Here is a 16258-nt window from a genome sequence, read left to right as displayed (position 1 = left end):
AAGGAGACACCATGTACAAACTCCAAGATTGCACAACTGTGGCAAAAAAGCAAACACCATTGTCAACTAAATTAATTTAATTGAACAGCACTTGTCAGTACATTCTCATGTGAAAATGTTTTTGAAAGGGGGTTTGCATAAGAGACCTTCAAGAAAACCAGTGCTCCTTCTTGGGATTTTAATTTTGTGTTAAGATGCTATCACTTGCTCCATTTGAACCAGCTCATTAGGCTGGTTTGAGGTTCTTAACATGAAAAAAAATGGTTTATGGATTGCTCTGACCTCAGCAAGAAGAGCATCTAGTTGCAAGCTCTGCTGGCACATTATCCTTATCTCTTTTTCCACAGATACAGGGTTTCTTTGAGTGCTAATCCTTTTATGCCTAAAAGTAGTATTTGAGTTTATTTTAAGCCAAACTATCTGTCCCCATGTATTCTTTCATGAACTTAAAAATGGGGGAGAAAGGATTCTCCATACCTTGGATGTTCACAGAGATCTCTCTTACTGTCTTGACAGAATAAAATCATTCAGATCTTTGGATCAGTTGTTTATTTCTTGTGAAGGTAAAAAGAGAAAACCCTGTGTTAAACCAGACTATTTCCAAATAGTTGTCTCATGCTATTACCCTTTGTAATTCTCACCACATCAGAAGTATTCGGGCAGTGCTAAGCCACTGTTTGCCTTGGCCTTGGCTTCATCTATGGCTTTTTGGAAAGGCTTGAATGCTGAAAGTATTCTAGAAGTGGCAACTTGGTTCTCTGTACATAATTTTAGAAAGCACTGCAAGTGTGATTCCTTCTATAGATCAGGCTTTCCTAGGACCATTCTCCAGGGGCTCCTGGACCTTTCCTCTTCCACCTCCCAGATGATGTCAGCTGAGGTAATCTACTCATGTAGCTAAGGCTTCTGCAGTGATGGTCAGTATGTTAAACATAGTACAGTTGTGTAAGTAAATTTACCATAACAGTTGATGTTAGAGTGATTACTGCTGCAGTAGACACTCCCTCCCTCCATCAACCTTTGTTTTTTGTTTATGACAGGGTGTGAGTATATATGTATATATTTTCACTCCTAGCTTTGTCCTCTCAGGGCTCTGTCTCCCTCTCTCAGTTGGCATGAACGTTCTGAAGGGCTTGGTGCTCAAACCAGTGTTTTTAGGAGCTGAATAACAGCTTGAGCACATGGAAGGTGCTCTGAAGCTTTGGAAGCTATCCAGCTGTTATTACCTTGGCATGATATAACCCATTCAGCTAAGGGTTCTGTGGCAGTGATCATTTAGACATCATCTGCTATGGTAAGTTTACTTACACAACTGTGCTTTTTCTTCTGCAGTTCATTTATGTTATCTGGTTGTTTGTACCAGGGCTGGTCATGTTCAGCTGTGAGAAGTTTTTGGGGTAGACATCCTATAGCCTAGCTTGGAAGGTAGTCATGCTTGGTTATCATGTTGAACAACAGTGCATGTACAAACACATGCACACACACAGACATCATCTCGTTAATTCTTTGTATTGCAGTGCAGCTATGGAAATGTTCAAGCAATAGGACTTCAGCAGACCAAGCATTTCTCCGTCATATTTCTTGTCGCTCTGTGTTGCGCTGTGTGCATCATCTGGGGGTGCATGTGGATGATGTGTAGGTGTCACTGCACCAAGAGATGACCACTGTCTGTAACATATAAACAGGTGTTTTAGTCAAATCTGTAGTTTACTTCCTTTGGATTAGCTGTACATATGTCCATATCTCTGGGCATGGTACTTAACCCTTGTATGTCCCTCGGCAATGTCTTTTCCAGTAAACCTGTTATTGTACATAGGGATTCTTAAAAAGCTGTCATGCACTGTGCCAGAGAATGATGCCTTGCTGTGTAAGATTTGTCCTACTGTTGTACACCTGATTTGGAATTGATTAAATGCCACCTTTTCTGACTGGTACACTTCTAACTGTCTTCACTGGGGACAGCTTTATTGTGATGTGTGCAGAGTTTATGTTCTGAAGTATATAGGTGAGGTTCCCAACTTCATACAATTGATTCACGGCTGCACTTGGCACTTGTCAAATGCTGGTTCATAGGTGAATACTAGGCTAACTGCCCTAAGGGCCATTTTAAGCCTAGCCAATATTTTGAGGTCAGAATCAAACCCTGTACCTTGTATTTTTGAGGTGAAGACCTTAACCATTATGCCAAATCCACCCAGCATTATGTAGCTCCCAGTATTATGAGTTATGACATCTGGAAATTTGTTCAGCATGTGAGAGGCTGCATTTTGAGACACCCCTATTGTGTTACATATATGACACTGGAATGTCCCAGATGCAAGCCTGCCCACTGAAGTGGTGAACCTTTGTTGTGTACAGAAGTCAGAAACAGTCATCACCTGCTGTCTGTTGGTACTTGCCAGTAACATCCTTGTCAGAGAGCTAGTCAAATAAAAGCCAGGGTATATCCTTGCTGCAGAGAATGCTGCAGTTGGTACCATATACTGTACTGTCTGTGTATTTCCGTGCAGGACATTTTTTTTCTTTTTATTTTCTTACTGTGTGACAGTATAGTTACACATGCTACTACTTTTGTCAGTTATGTACCAGTTTTTTATTCTGTAAACTGGTACTGCACATACAGAATCACAATCTACATTCTGTCCCAGTCTAGTTGTACATTTCTTCAGCAGTTCTTTCAGAATCACCATCATGCATTTTCTGAGAAATAGGAAGTATGAAACTCTGATGCATTTTCTAAATAATAAGTATGGTTATTGACAGTTTGTAAAACTCAACAATTTATCAAAAAAAAAAAAAGTTCTTAGGGACAAGGTAAAAATATGAGGAAAAATCAGGAGCAGTTCAGATGTATAATTGAAGACACGAGGGTCATAATGTGACTGATTCTAATAATGAAGTACAGATGTTACTATTAAATGCCCATGGGATCAAAATCATAAGCAGACAACATAGACAGTGTTGGAGGGGGATATAGTTAGAGGCAACTTGATGACACTTGTTAAAACAAAATAGAAGCTTGATTTAATAAATGTATTTATAAATATGTCTGTCATTCTTTTCCAGAATCAGAAACCTTTTTCCATATCCTCCCTTCTGATGGCACTAACATTTATTTGGAGTTATAAATGTCTGTCACAAAGGCCCATTATAACTATTCTTATACCTGGATATCTGCAGCATCCATATCTTAACCAATGTATACCTGATACACCTGCATACATTTTTAGGTTTTATTTTCTTCTGTGCTGACTTCATGTTATCACTGCTACTAGTGGTCTTCTTCTTCATAGTGGTCCTTTCATTCTTCATGTTTATTTAATTGGTCTATTAGATTGCATATGTAGTGTGTTTTGCAAAGTTTTGCTGATGTGTGTTATGGAACTTGTGTGCATCATTTAAAGCCTACTGTATATATTTGTGGTGTGTGTGTATGCATGTGCGCACACAAGTGTGTATGTCTCTGTGTGTAAGGATCAACCTTAGTTGATTGAACTGGTAATTTGGTCAGATGTTATACTGTTGTCAAGGAAAATATATTGCAGTAAGATTTTTTTGGTATTGGGCTTATTTTTGATTGTGTTTTTTTGCTTGTTATTTTGTATTGTATTGAGGAGGTGTTCTCACAGAGTGCTGATATTATATAGGCGATCAAGCAGTGAAATTCCTAAATGCCAGTGTATGTGTGAGATTAGTGTATACTGGGGACTGGGACTTTTTCCTTTCACAACTGTTGTGTGATCTTAAGAGTTGGTATAAACAAGTTGCAAGGGGCGTAGAGGTGGATGGGGCTTGCCCTCGTACAAAAGGTTTGTTTTGTAAGTACTGGTTATTGCTTGTGTGGCACTTGTCATGTTTTTGTGTGTGGTGGAAGAGGTATTTAGATAGTCTGTAATGTAAGTTTAAGATGGCAGATATCTTCTTTTCTTGCGTTGGGTCAATTTTTCAATTTGATAGGTGTACGTAGTGGTTGTTTATCATATACACACATACATTTGATATATTTTTTTTGCATTAAGATTATTTTATTTTATTGCTTCCTTGTTTCATTGTTTTATTTATAATTCAGTCATGTCTGAAACAGTACCTTTTGCTCTGTTCCTCAAACAGCTCAAAGTAATTTTTTTTTGTTTTGTATTTCAAAAGGACTTTGCCCAGGAACTACAGAATGAGGATATCAACTTGTCTCTTCATCTCCAGCGGCTAGAAAACATTATGGGCATGTTTGCGAAAGAGTCTGATACATCCCAGCTTTTATCTCCCCTTGGTATGATGATCCTAGAATTCAGTCGCTTGTCTAATAAAGTTCAGAAAATTGAACATAGAACAGCAATACTGCAGGTACTGCATTAAATGTTTACTTAGAAGCAGGAGGTAACTTTTGATCATTGTTCACTGCCATTTGATTTAAGACTTGATGTGAAGTTGTTCTATCTCATCTTCATTCTTCCTGATGGGTTTGGAGCCGATCCCTCTGCTCTGAGTCAGCCAAATTGCAAAACTCGAGGTCTCCAAACAGCTCGAGGCCGAAACCCTATCCCATGATGCTCCTCTACTTCCCTTACATCTAGTTTGCCTCTGCAAAAGATCGAGTGTATTCCTTCAGCTCAGGCTGTTTTTTGAAAGTCAGCTAAGTAAAAGTTTCTTTTTGGTTTTTCTTCATCTTCCTTTTACCTTAGCCGAAGTTTGGCTAGTATTTCCTTTGCCTTCCGTTTTGGTGTGAGTTCCGTTTTGGTGTGAGTTTTAAAGTTAGTTAAATGATTTCCATTGTTGGCGTTAGGACGTGTATTGTTTTTGTGCCTGTTTAGGCTTCTTTGTACCCTATCCCCTCATGGCCGAGTTTAGACTTTAGCTTATAGCCGAGTTGGGCTTTATTTTCTTTTTCATAGCAGATTGCTAAAATAGTGAAGTAGCCTCTTTTCTCAGCCGGTCAGGCTTTATCTCTTCATTTCCTAGCCGAAGTTAGGCTTTATTTTTGTTAGTGATAGTTTGTATTCAGATTCTGAATATATTTTGGATAGTGATTATTCTGTTGTTTCTGACATTGTCTTGTGGATTATTACTATGTCTGAAAAGGTGAAGTCAGGCTTTAAGAAATGCCCAAGTGTAGCCAGAAGTAGTCTCTCACAGATGATCACACGATCTGTGTTTATTGTGTAAGCGAGGTCCACCTTCTGGAAGTTTGTGCAGTGTGCCATGGGTTTAGTACTAGAGTTCTGGCAGAAAGAAAAAGGAAGCTAGTGGAAAGGGGCCTTAATAAGTCCACCTTTCAGTCAGAATTGGACTAGTCTTCTCAAAAGAAACCAAAACCTTCTTCTTCTTCTTCTTCTTCTTCTGTCTCTGGTTCGGAGCCAAAAGGCCTTTCTACTCTGAAGGTATCAAAGAAGGTGTCTGACTTGGCTCCACAGTTAGCGAAGCTGACTGTCCAGGCAGTGGGTAGGAGCCAGTCCCCAGTCTTAGAGCCGGTATCTCTGACTCCAAGGTCTCCGATTCTGGGCTCACCTACTCCTTCCGCGGTCTCCTCTCGAGCTTCCAGACTATTGGATTTGGATGTGGATCGTGTGGAGAGGAGATTGCTACAGAATCCAGCGCTACCAAAAATTTTATCGGCTTCAACTCTGGCAGCTTCGGAGCCAGTCAAGTCACCTACCCTGCTTATTGTTCCTCCTCCGACTCGACTCAAGCCTTCAGAGCCAGAGGCAGCTGATCAGTTTGTTTGTGGAACCACCAACACCCATGTGTGGCCGATTGGCGCCAACTACCCTGATGTTCTTGGCCCCGGCTGCAGACTCTGGGAACACTCACCTGTCGGTTCTGGGGTGGGGGGTTGAACCGATGTCTCGGTTCCGACTTTTCCACTCAGGGCTTTGGCGTGGATGAGCTCTGCTCAAACCTCGGGATGGTGCGGGATGAGTCCTCGGTGTCTTCGATCCAAGGGCTTCTTCGCATCAGAGCCGTGGTGCCTTCGATGCCATGAGGAGGGTCTTGTCCCCCCGGACAGTCACAACTTCTGAACAGACTGCTTCTTCCCGTAAAGCACCGGAATCTTCTCAGTCACCAAAGATCCATCGTAAGCGTAGGGACCCGGAGCCTTAGGAAGCCCCCTCGGGGGAACCCTGCTCTTCTGAGATGTCCCCTGAAACTCCCACTGAGGAAGTCCCAAGGAAGAGAACATGTAAAAGGAAACATCTGTATTCTCCTCAGGAGTCTAGCACATCTGACACTGATTTGGAGGAATCGGAAGGGTCCCCAAGGTTCCCCTCTGAGGATATATCCTTTGCAGATATCCTGGAGATCCTGCATCATAGGGGTGACTGGCAGCCAATCAACCCTTCCAAGGACAAATCGGTGCTCCTGAAATCTTTTGGGTCCCGACCCTCCACCTCTTGGGTGTCTCCGCCCTACGATGAGTTGATGGATCTTTTATCTCTAAGGGCATGGGAGTCACCAGACACCATGGAACCTGTCCCGAGAAGACCAAACAAATATATTTCTGCACCTCATGATAAGGCCTTCTTATCTAAACCTATTCCTGTTGATGCCATGGTGGTTGCAGCAGCCACTAAGAAGGAGATGTCAGAGACCTCTATGTCTGTCCATCCTCCTAATAGAGACTCTAAGATTATGGACAGATTTGGCAAGCGCATGTTCAGTTCTACGACATTTGCTCTTCATTCGTTGAACTGTCTAACTCATTTTACCAGGTTTCAAAGAGATCTCCTGAAAGAGCTTGGAGATGCTCTTCAGAGTGCAGTAGCTGATACAGTAGCTGATAAGATGACATCTCAACTTCCTACCCTTAATTCCATCATCAACTCTTCCATGTGTCTCGTATCTTACGCAGCTGATGGGACGAGTAGGGCAGCGGGTACAGGAATAGCCCTTTGGAGACACTCCTGAATGCGCTTATGTTCTTTTGCAGACCTTTTCAAGTCATCATTTGTGAATGCCCCGTTTGATGGTTCCTCACTTTTTGGACTTAAAGTTAGAGACCCTCATCAGATGTGAACAAGATGGAAAGACTGTATCTGCCGTAGGAGTCCGTTTTTCCACACCTACTAGACCTTATCCCAAAGGTCAGCGAAGTGGGAAAATGTGGTTCCGTAAAACCCAAGGAGCCTTTTCGGATACATGAGGTGAAACCCCCTTCATGGGCAGAGGAGGGGCCAATAATGGAAGATGTCCATGTGGCAGAGAGGGTCTGCAGAACCAGGGTGACAGGATCAGTTCCTGTGGAAATCCTATCAACACTCCTGAAAGGAGACCTGGCTGTCCACCTCTGGAGGCAGTCAGGGGACGACTATCTTTGTACCTAGGCGCCTGGCTCAAAATCACAAAAGACAACTGGTTACAAAGTATAATATTCAGAGGATATATTATCCCCTTTCACTCATGCCCAAAACCTTTAAGAAGGATCCCAGACATTCCACCCAGTCTGTGGGGAAAAGCAACAATAGAGATTCAAAAGTTTCTAGAAAAAAAGAGTCATCCAATCAGTTCCGGCAGACCAGAAAGGACCCCAAACTTACTCAAGATTCTTTTTAGTACCAAAGAAAACAGGGGACTAGAGACAGATTCTAGATCTCAGCAGACTCGTCAGATCTGTAGAAAAGACAAAGTTCCAGATGGTCATGCTTCAACCAATACTCCCGTTCTTGGGGAAAGACAATTGGATGTGCTCAATAGATCTCCAGGATGCGTGCTACCACATAAAGATGGCCAGGTGATCCAGGGATCATCTGCGCTTTCGGCTGAGGGCCAGTCATTATCAGTTTCAAGCCCTGCCCTTTGGTCTCACTAAAGCCCTCAGAGTGTTTACCAAATGTATGGCAGTGGTAATGGCTCAGTTGAGGCATCAAGGAATCCGGGTGTTTCCATATTTAGATGACTGGCTCCTTACCCCACCTAGGACAAAACCAATTGCTGTGCGTGTGGGTGATGCACGGCCGGAAAGTACCACAAACAAATGCAGTTGGCCAGCAATTCGCAGTTGAACAGAATTCAATCAGCCAAAAACAGATGGTGGAAATTCAGACTTTATTTACAAAATTAACAAACCGGTTTCGGCATCAGCATGCATCTTATACTGAAGAAGGCATGCTGATGCTGAAACCGGTTTGTTAATTTTGTAAATAAAGTCTGAATTTCCACCATCTTTTTTTGGCTGATTGAATTCTGTTCAACTGCGAATTGCTGGCCAACTGTGTTTGTTTCCTTACCCCACCTACCAGGCATCACTTTATACAGGCAAGGGTCATTATTTTAGACATCTGCTCTCAACTGGGGATAACTATAAATTCAGAAAAATCTGCCTTATCACCATCGCAGCATACCATCTTTATAGGGGCAGTCTTAGGCACTGTCAGCATGTCCCTAAAACTTCCTCTGGAAAGAATAATTGCCCTTCGACAACAGATCATGGACATTCTCCCAAAGCACAGAGCACCGGCATCAGAGATTCTCAGATTACTGGGCACCATGGCAGCAGCTATTATAGCAATACCTCTAGCGAGGTCACACATGCGCATTCTTCTATGGCTACTATTCGCACAGTGGGCCTTTCAAGAATTACCTATGGATCTCCTGGTTCCGGTAACCAACTCATGCAAGAAGGATCTTCGATGGTGGCTGACATCTGAATCGGTAACTATGGGACGTCCCTTTATTCTCCCAACTCCAGTTGCAGCTGTGACCACGGGTGCCTCCCTGATTGGGTGTGTGGGGGGGGGGGACATTATCAGGGATGGACAGCCCAAGGCATATGACAAGAACACGAGGCTCACTTGCATATCAATGTCCTAGAGATGAGAGCAGTACTCTTAGCATTGCAGTCCTTTCAAGACTCTCTTCCTCTGGGGACCATTGCAATCCAGTCAGACAACATGTCAGTGGTCTGGTATATAAACAAACAAGGAGGGACCAGATCTTATCCCCTATGTAGAGAGCCCTGAGAGTATGGCATTGGGCAGAGTCCACCCAGCGCTTTCTGATAGCAATGCACATCCCGGGGAAATCCAACGTGATAGTGGGCAAACTAAGCAGAGCCATTCTGTTGCCACATAAGTGGTCTCTCAAAGACGAAGTGGTAGAAATAATGTTCTTCAGATGGGGAAAGCCTTGCTGCGATCTATTTGCAACTCCCACAAATACCAGATGCAGCAACTACTTTGCCCTAATCTCCCCAGTGGGGTGTCCCCAAGGGATGCGCTCATACATGATTGGCCCCCTGAGTCTTCTTTATGCTTTCCTGCCTTTTCCTCTAATTCCAAAAGTTCTGCAGAAAGCCAGTACCCTGGGAAGGACAGTTATCTTAATAGTCCCCTTTTGGCCTCGTCAGATTTGGTTCCCCTTCCTGAAGCCTTATCTTTTGGAAGAGCCTTGGATTCTGGACCTAGAGCCGGATCTTCTGGCCCACTCGTCAGGAGCTCTTCACCCTTCTCTACAGTCCATCAAACTGACAGAGTGGCTGCTCCAGTTCCAAGAATAGCCAGGTTCCAAAATTTGTCAGCAGAAGCTCAACATATACTACTGTCTTTGCATAAGTCCTTGACTATGAAGCTTTATCTTAGTAACTGGAGGAGATTTTCTATCTGGGCCCAGCAAAACAATGTTGACCCGTTCCTTGCTTCGATATCGGATATATTAGAATTTTTGACCAAGCTATTTAATGAAGGGGCCACAGCAGCAACTATTTGAATTCATCTGGCTGTTATTTCGACTTTTCATGTTGGTGAACTAGGGGACAATGTCATGTCTCATACATTGGCGAAGGCCTTTCTAAAAGGTGCTGCACATTTGAGGCCCCCTGTTAGATTCCCTACTACTCCATGCAATCTAAATCTTGTTCTGTCAAAGATTATTCTTCCTCCATTTGAACCAGCATCTTCCTGTGAATTGAAATTTCTCTCCTGGAAAACTGTTTTCCTAGTGGCTATCACCTCTGCACACAGAGTTTCAGAATTACAGGCCCTGTCAGTAAGGCATCCATATTTGATATTCCACAAGGATAGAGTTTCACTCAGAACAAACCCCTCTTTCCTACCAAAGGTGTGCTCGGAATCCAACCTTAATTAAACCATTGAATTGCCAGTTTTCTTTCCTAATCATAATAATTGATTGGAGTATATGCTTCACAGACATGTTCACAGACAGCTCATTTTCTATTTCAACAGGACAAAAGACGACAGACAATCTGACCAACTGTTTGTGTCATTTTCAGATTCCAGGAAAGGTACTGCAGTTTCCAAACCTACCTTATCTAAGTGGCTTTCGGACTGCATTTCCTTTGTTTATAGTTCTGCACATATTCCCTTGGAAAACAAAGTTAGAGCTCATTCAACTAGAGTTGTCTCTACTTCTGCACCTTTTTCGGCCAGGCTACCAATAGATTCTATTTGTGCAGCAGCTACATGGTCAAAACCACATACCTTTATTACTCATTACAAAGTAGACAAGACCTCAAGGGGCAGGACTTTCTTTGGTTCTGCTGTCCTTAGGCAGGTACTCCCATGAGTCACCCAAGATTGTGGTGCTGGGGACGCTACCCATCAGTAAGAATGAAGGCGAGGTAGAACAACTTCACATAAAGAAGTTATGTACTTACCATAACGTTCCATGTGAGTTGTTCCTCTCGCCTTCATTCTTACAACCCACCCTCCTATCCCCAACCAGTGTCTGGAAGTTTGAGAGTTGACTCTTCTGTCTGTTTTGATTTTTTTCTGAGGAGTTTTGTTCCTTTCATCAGTAAATAGAATTATGGGTATGGTGTTGTTACTCTGTGACTATATTACTAGTTGGCAGCAAACAAGATCTGAGGGGAAGTAGAGGAGCATCATGGAATTAGGGTTTCAGCCTCGAGCTGTTTGGAGACCTCGAGCTTTGCAATTTGGCTGACTCGGAGCCGAAGGATTGGCTCCGAACCCATCAGTAAGAATGAAGGCGAGATGAACAACTCACATGGAACATTTTGGTAAGTACATGACTTCTTTTTTTATATTGTGATGTTTATATAAAGTACCTTCTAATGAACGGAGTATACTACACATTGTAATTTGTACTGATTGTCATAAGTTCTGTAGTGAACATAAAAGTCATGCGACCTGAGCAGTGCTTTTTTTTTTAGACTACTCCAAACATTAGTATTTGACTGAAAGACATCTTTATTAAAAAGAAAACATAATTTAATGCTCTCAAAGATAATCTGCATGACCCTGTTATATAACAGCAGGTCAGTTCGGGTTATGAGGATTGGCAGAGTTGCTTCTTTGAAGTATGGCTGTTTTCTTATCTGTACCATGTGAAGCACTTAAAATATACCATGTTGTGTAACCAAAAAAAAAAAAAAAACTTACCCTCATTTATGTCTTGCATCTCTGTGCTTTTCTCACTGTTAGTCTTCATTTCCATTTTCATATAAAACTACCCTGTATAAAAGGAAATGGATATGACTTCAAGCCTCTCACAACTACACATGAAGTCTGTTTACCTTGTATTTCCATTTTCTGCTTGTATTTATAACTTAAATTTTCCAGACCTACATGACTGGCACCAGTTATATATCTTTTAAAGCACATCTGTAATTGTAGGACCTTAGACATTTTTATATTTTGTTCTTTTCAAGCTTAGCAGCAATTTTAAAGTAATATATAGAGTTTCTCTTCAACATTCATTTGGCATTATGTAGTTAACAGATATTCATCATATCGATCACTGCTGCAGCAGCTTTAGCTATATGGGGTTATATTCTGTATAGGATATAACAGCCAGGCATCTTTCAAGGCTTCACGGCACCTTCCATGTGCCCAGACTGTTGGTCAGCTGGAGCCAGGCTGACTAGAAAGATAGATTTGGGTGCTAAGACCCTCAGAGCTTTCCAGCTGTTGAAGAGAGTGCTCCTCTGCGGGCTTAAGAGGATCAACAGTCAGCTTATGCTGTTCCTTTGCTGTTGCAGTATTATAAAGAGAAGGGATCTTCCGCCCAGGACGTCCTGCACTTGTCCAGTATACCAAAGCCTAATGATCTTGTATGCTTCCCGCACAGAACGTAGGGCATAAAAGGGACATACAGGCACAGCTACTCTGAACTTCTCTGCCACCAGTTCAAATGCCATTATTGCTTGTTGGTCTAAATGCCTTGTTGCTGTACTGAATACATAGCCACCAGATAAGTGCCCTATTGGGGCTGTTTCTTGGTCTTATGCTTTATTTTATTTTATTTTTATTTTTTTTTGTTTCTTAGAGTTTATGTCAAGCAAGAAGGGAAAATGTCAGCGTGGGAGGCAGATTCCCCATAAGGATCATCATGAAGAGTGTATTTTTTGTGCGTTTCCCACAACCATACCTCTTACAGTATCTGTAAGGCATTTGTACTTAAGACACTCAGAAGATGTTTGTCTTCCCTGGCCATTTATCTTGAAAACCAAAACAGTTAGCCCAAGGTACCATAGCAGAATCATTTGACCCTGAGATACTCTTGCTAGGTAAGACGAAGGGCAAGAAGTCTTGGCTGGATTCTTTAGCTATCCAGCATCCACCGGGCATCCCTCTAAAATCAGGTAGTAGCTCTGTAGGTATTCAGTGTCTACATCTGATTCTTCTGCCGTGACACAGTTGGAGGCCAGCATGGATCTGTCTTTTCACACGTCCTCTGAGGCTTTGCAGGTGTCTGCTCCAGAGTCGAGCGGGAACCACAGCTGATTATCTCTGAGGATCCTAGAGGGATTCCGCAGATATTGGTCAGTGAGGAGGTTCCGGATTCTCTTATTGAAGCTCGTCAAGGGTCGGAACCTCTGGTATTTGTTAGGGCTAATGTCCTTTACAAGAAAAGACAAAAAATGAAGCATGTTTGAGTCCATCCTAAGGATCCTGAAAGGGAATGGCAAGAGTTTACTCAGAGCTTGTTTTCTGCCTTGATGGCCCTGAAGCCTCCTCAACGGGTTTTGGTACCTGTTCTTCCTTGGACCTCTACCCCGTATAAACAGCTTAGGGAACCATATTCCTCAGATGAGGATTCAGTGTCTGATGAGGGGTCTTTGTCTTATTCTTCACAGATGCCCTCTGTTTATGGTTCTAATGGGGAGGAGTCTGTTAGTCTTGAGTCTCCTTTTGAGAAATTATCTTTTGGGGATACAGTTGCTAGGATGATGGTATACTTAAGTGGGATTCTTCTCAAGTGTCTGATATTCAGAAGAGATATAACTTGCTTCAGGGGGATACTAAACCATCAGCAGTTCCTTCTGTGTCGGCTGCCTTTTTAGACACTTTCATTGCTGCTTCCAAGACTCCTGATTCTTATCTTCCTATTCCTAAAAAAACCTGAAAGGTTCTATAAGGTTCCTGAGGATTGTCAATTTTTATTTAAATGGCCTTCTGCTGATCCTGCTGTGTTGTCAGTTTCTTTCGACAAACCTTCTAAGCTCTTGCCCTCTTCCAAACTTTTGTGTTCTGATAAGGCTAGTATGGCGATGGAGAGGATTGGTAAGAAAGTTTACACTGCTTCTGCTTTGGCTTTTAGAACTGTTAATTACCAGAATCACATGACCAGGTATGCTCTGGCCTTGATTGCTCAGGCTTGTTAAGTTATTTCTGACCTGCCTGATTCTGAAGGCAAATCCTTTGCCTTATCTTTTTTTTAGGTTCTACTTCTCAAGTCTGTTAAATGTAGCTGTGATGCTGCTGATGCCTCTTCTAGGGCTGTGACTTTTGGATGAGGCATTATTCTTGACTTTGTCTCCAGTCCCTGCCTGAGGATATAAAGGCCAAGTTGATGGATGCTCCTTTGGATAATAAACATTTTTTGGATCTTCTGCTGCTGACCTGTTTAAACCTCTTCAAGAGAAAGGTAGTGCCTTGCAGGACCTTAAACATATTTTTGTTTGTCATATCCCTAGGTTTCAGAGAAATTATCCTTCTGCTTTTGTTTGTAGGAAATCCCATCAGGCCTCCAAGGGCAGGACGGGTGGGAGGCAGGCTTCCTGTGCTAAGGCTTGTCAGATTTCTGTAACCCAAAATCCTCCTTTAAATGATAAGCCTGCTTCTCTTTGACAGTCCCCCCCCCCTTCGCTTGGGCCAGATTCCTTTGTCTTTCAAAATGGCATCTCATCCTTTCAGACTCTTGTGTTCTTTCTATCATTTTTTTTTCTCCAAGAATTTTGGGTTTCTAATATCATGATGGGAATGGGCCCCATTCCTAAGTCAAAGTATGATTAAAGTTCATGACATTAGTATTGTTTCAATCTTTGATGTTGGCCAGAAGTGTTCTTTGCAGCACCCGCAGTGTGCCCAGTAATGACTCCTTCAGCAATTTGTAAGGAGTTACATGTATTGGAAATGTATGTAAGTATGATTGTAAATTCTCTTTTATAAGACCTGTTGCTCCTACTACTATTGGAACTGCATGGGTATTCTTCCACACTGGCGTCGCTTCTGTCTACAAATCTTGGTATTTTATGACTTTGTGTCTCTCTGTACATAAGACACTGTAGTCACTAGGTGTAGCAATTTCAATGATCAATGCTACTTTTCTTTTCTTTTCATGGACTACTATATCTGGTTTTCTCGCATCTGTTTTCTGAACTGTTGGTAATGGGAGATCCCATATGATATAAACCTCATCATTTGTCATAATACTTTGAGGCTCATATTTCAAGAGTTTTTCAGCTACTTCAGTATTATAATGTTTGCACAACCGCCAATGCAACAGTCTTGCCACATTATTATGCCTTTCTATCATCTGTTAGGATTACTTTGTGGAATGGAAGTCTCCCCTCCTTTGTCAGGGATTACTCAACCTCCTCTAGAGCAACTTCCTTATTTCCCAGAGATTCCAGGGTCCCTGGTGAACTAAGGAACCTTTCAACCTGTCCTCCCCCCTTCCCAAGTGGGAAAGGGTTTTTATTACAGAATGTTCCTGGTTCCTTGAAAGGAGGGCACTTGGAGACCTATTCTGGATCTCTCCCTGCCCGACACCTTTCTCAAGGCTCCTTCTTTTCAAATACTTACTCTTCAAATCCTGTTTCCTGTTTTACTGCCCCAGGCTTTTCTGGTGTCTTTGGATCTGAAAGATGCTTACCTTCATAACCCTGTTCACCCTCTTTTCAGGAAGTTTTTATGTTTTTCTGTGTCTTCCTTTCATTTTCAGTTCTCTGCTTTGCCCTTTGGCCTCTCTAATGGCCCAAGGGTATTCACAAAATGCTTATCTCCTGTGATTGCTTTCTGCAGGCTCCAAGATATTCAGATTTTCCCCATCTAATATGGCCTGTTGCTTGGGGTGCCTTCTTCCAGTCACATGTTACAGGATCTGGAGTTCACCATCTCTCTTCTTCAAAGTCTGGAGTTTACTAGCAACTTCCAAAAGTCTGTCTTAACTCCCTCTCATGATCATGTATATCTGATGTGCAGGATTCAGACAGCACCAATGTTGGCCTCTCTTCCACCTCCACAAGTTTTGTCATTGATAGCTTTCTTTCAAGCTCTTCTTCTTCTGACTGCCATGCCGAGCCAGGGAGTTTCTTTGGGCCCTGGGATTCATGACCTTTTCTATTCCAATGCTCCCTCTTGCCAGATTGCATGTGTGGAAGCTTCAGTGGTACCTCAAGTCAGTTTAGCTGCGGCATTGTCACCCTCTGGATTTCAGCTTACCTCTCCTTCCCTGTTTGAAGAAGGAATTCGAGTGGTGGATTCAACATTTTCCTCTCAACCCAGGCATGCCCTTTCAGCCTGTTGTCCAAAGAACTGTTCACCAATGTCTCAGACATGGGGTAAAGGGCTTCTTTTGGGCACCTGAAATTTCAGGGTCACTGCCTCCCCATCAAAAGTCTGACTATATCAACATCAAAGAGATGAGAGCCCTGATTCTGGCTCTTTAAACTTTTCACCCCATGTTCTCTCCAGACCCCCTGAAAGTGTACACAGACACTACAGTGATGTAGTAGGTCAGCAAGCAGGAAGGCATAATGTCTTACCTCCTCTGCAGGATGGCTTCTCAGGCTTGGGAGGTGGCTCTCAATTATCATTTAACTCTTCAGGCAGTATGCATTCTTCAGAGCACAGTCTAGTGGCAGTCTCTCTGCACAGGTCCAAAACACAGGCTCATGAATGGATGCTTCACAGAGATGTGTTTCTGGACATTGTCCATTGGTGGGGTATTCATCAGAGAGATCTTTTTGCCTCCCCTCTGAACAGGCAGCTTCCTCTCCTCTGTTCCCAGACTGCTATGCCATCTGGCGTGGAAGATGAATGGCCTTTCTTTTCTTTGGAAG

The 16258-nt window shown here is 42.6% G+C and overlaps 1 protein-coding gene across 2 annotated transcripts in view; it reads left to right on the top strand.

Annotated features, from left to right (window-relative positions):
• The window catches only part of TNIP1 (TNFAIP3 interacting protein 1), a 739301-nt gene that overhangs the window by 236335 nt on the left and 486708 nt on the right, over positions 1 to 16258 (top strand). For both annotated transcript variants that reach the window (XM_044069404.1, XM_044069403.1), the window contains exon 6: positions 4147 to 4341. In XM_044069404.1, the coding sequence (XP_043925339.1) occupies positions 4147 to 4341 (195 nt within the window). The remainder of the gene's footprint in view (positions 1 to 4146; positions 4342 to 16258) is intronic.

The sequence above is a fragment of the Protopterus annectens genome, chromosome 4.part0 (assembly GCF_019279795.1).
Source record: "Protopterus annectens isolate FY-2018-M chromosome 4.part0, PAN1.0, whole genome shotgun sequence".
Classification (NCBI taxonomy): Eukaryota; Metazoa; Chordata; order Ceratodontiformes; family Protopteridae; genus Protopterus; species Protopterus annectens.
This window is presented reverse-complemented; position numbering and strand designations above follow the sequence as displayed.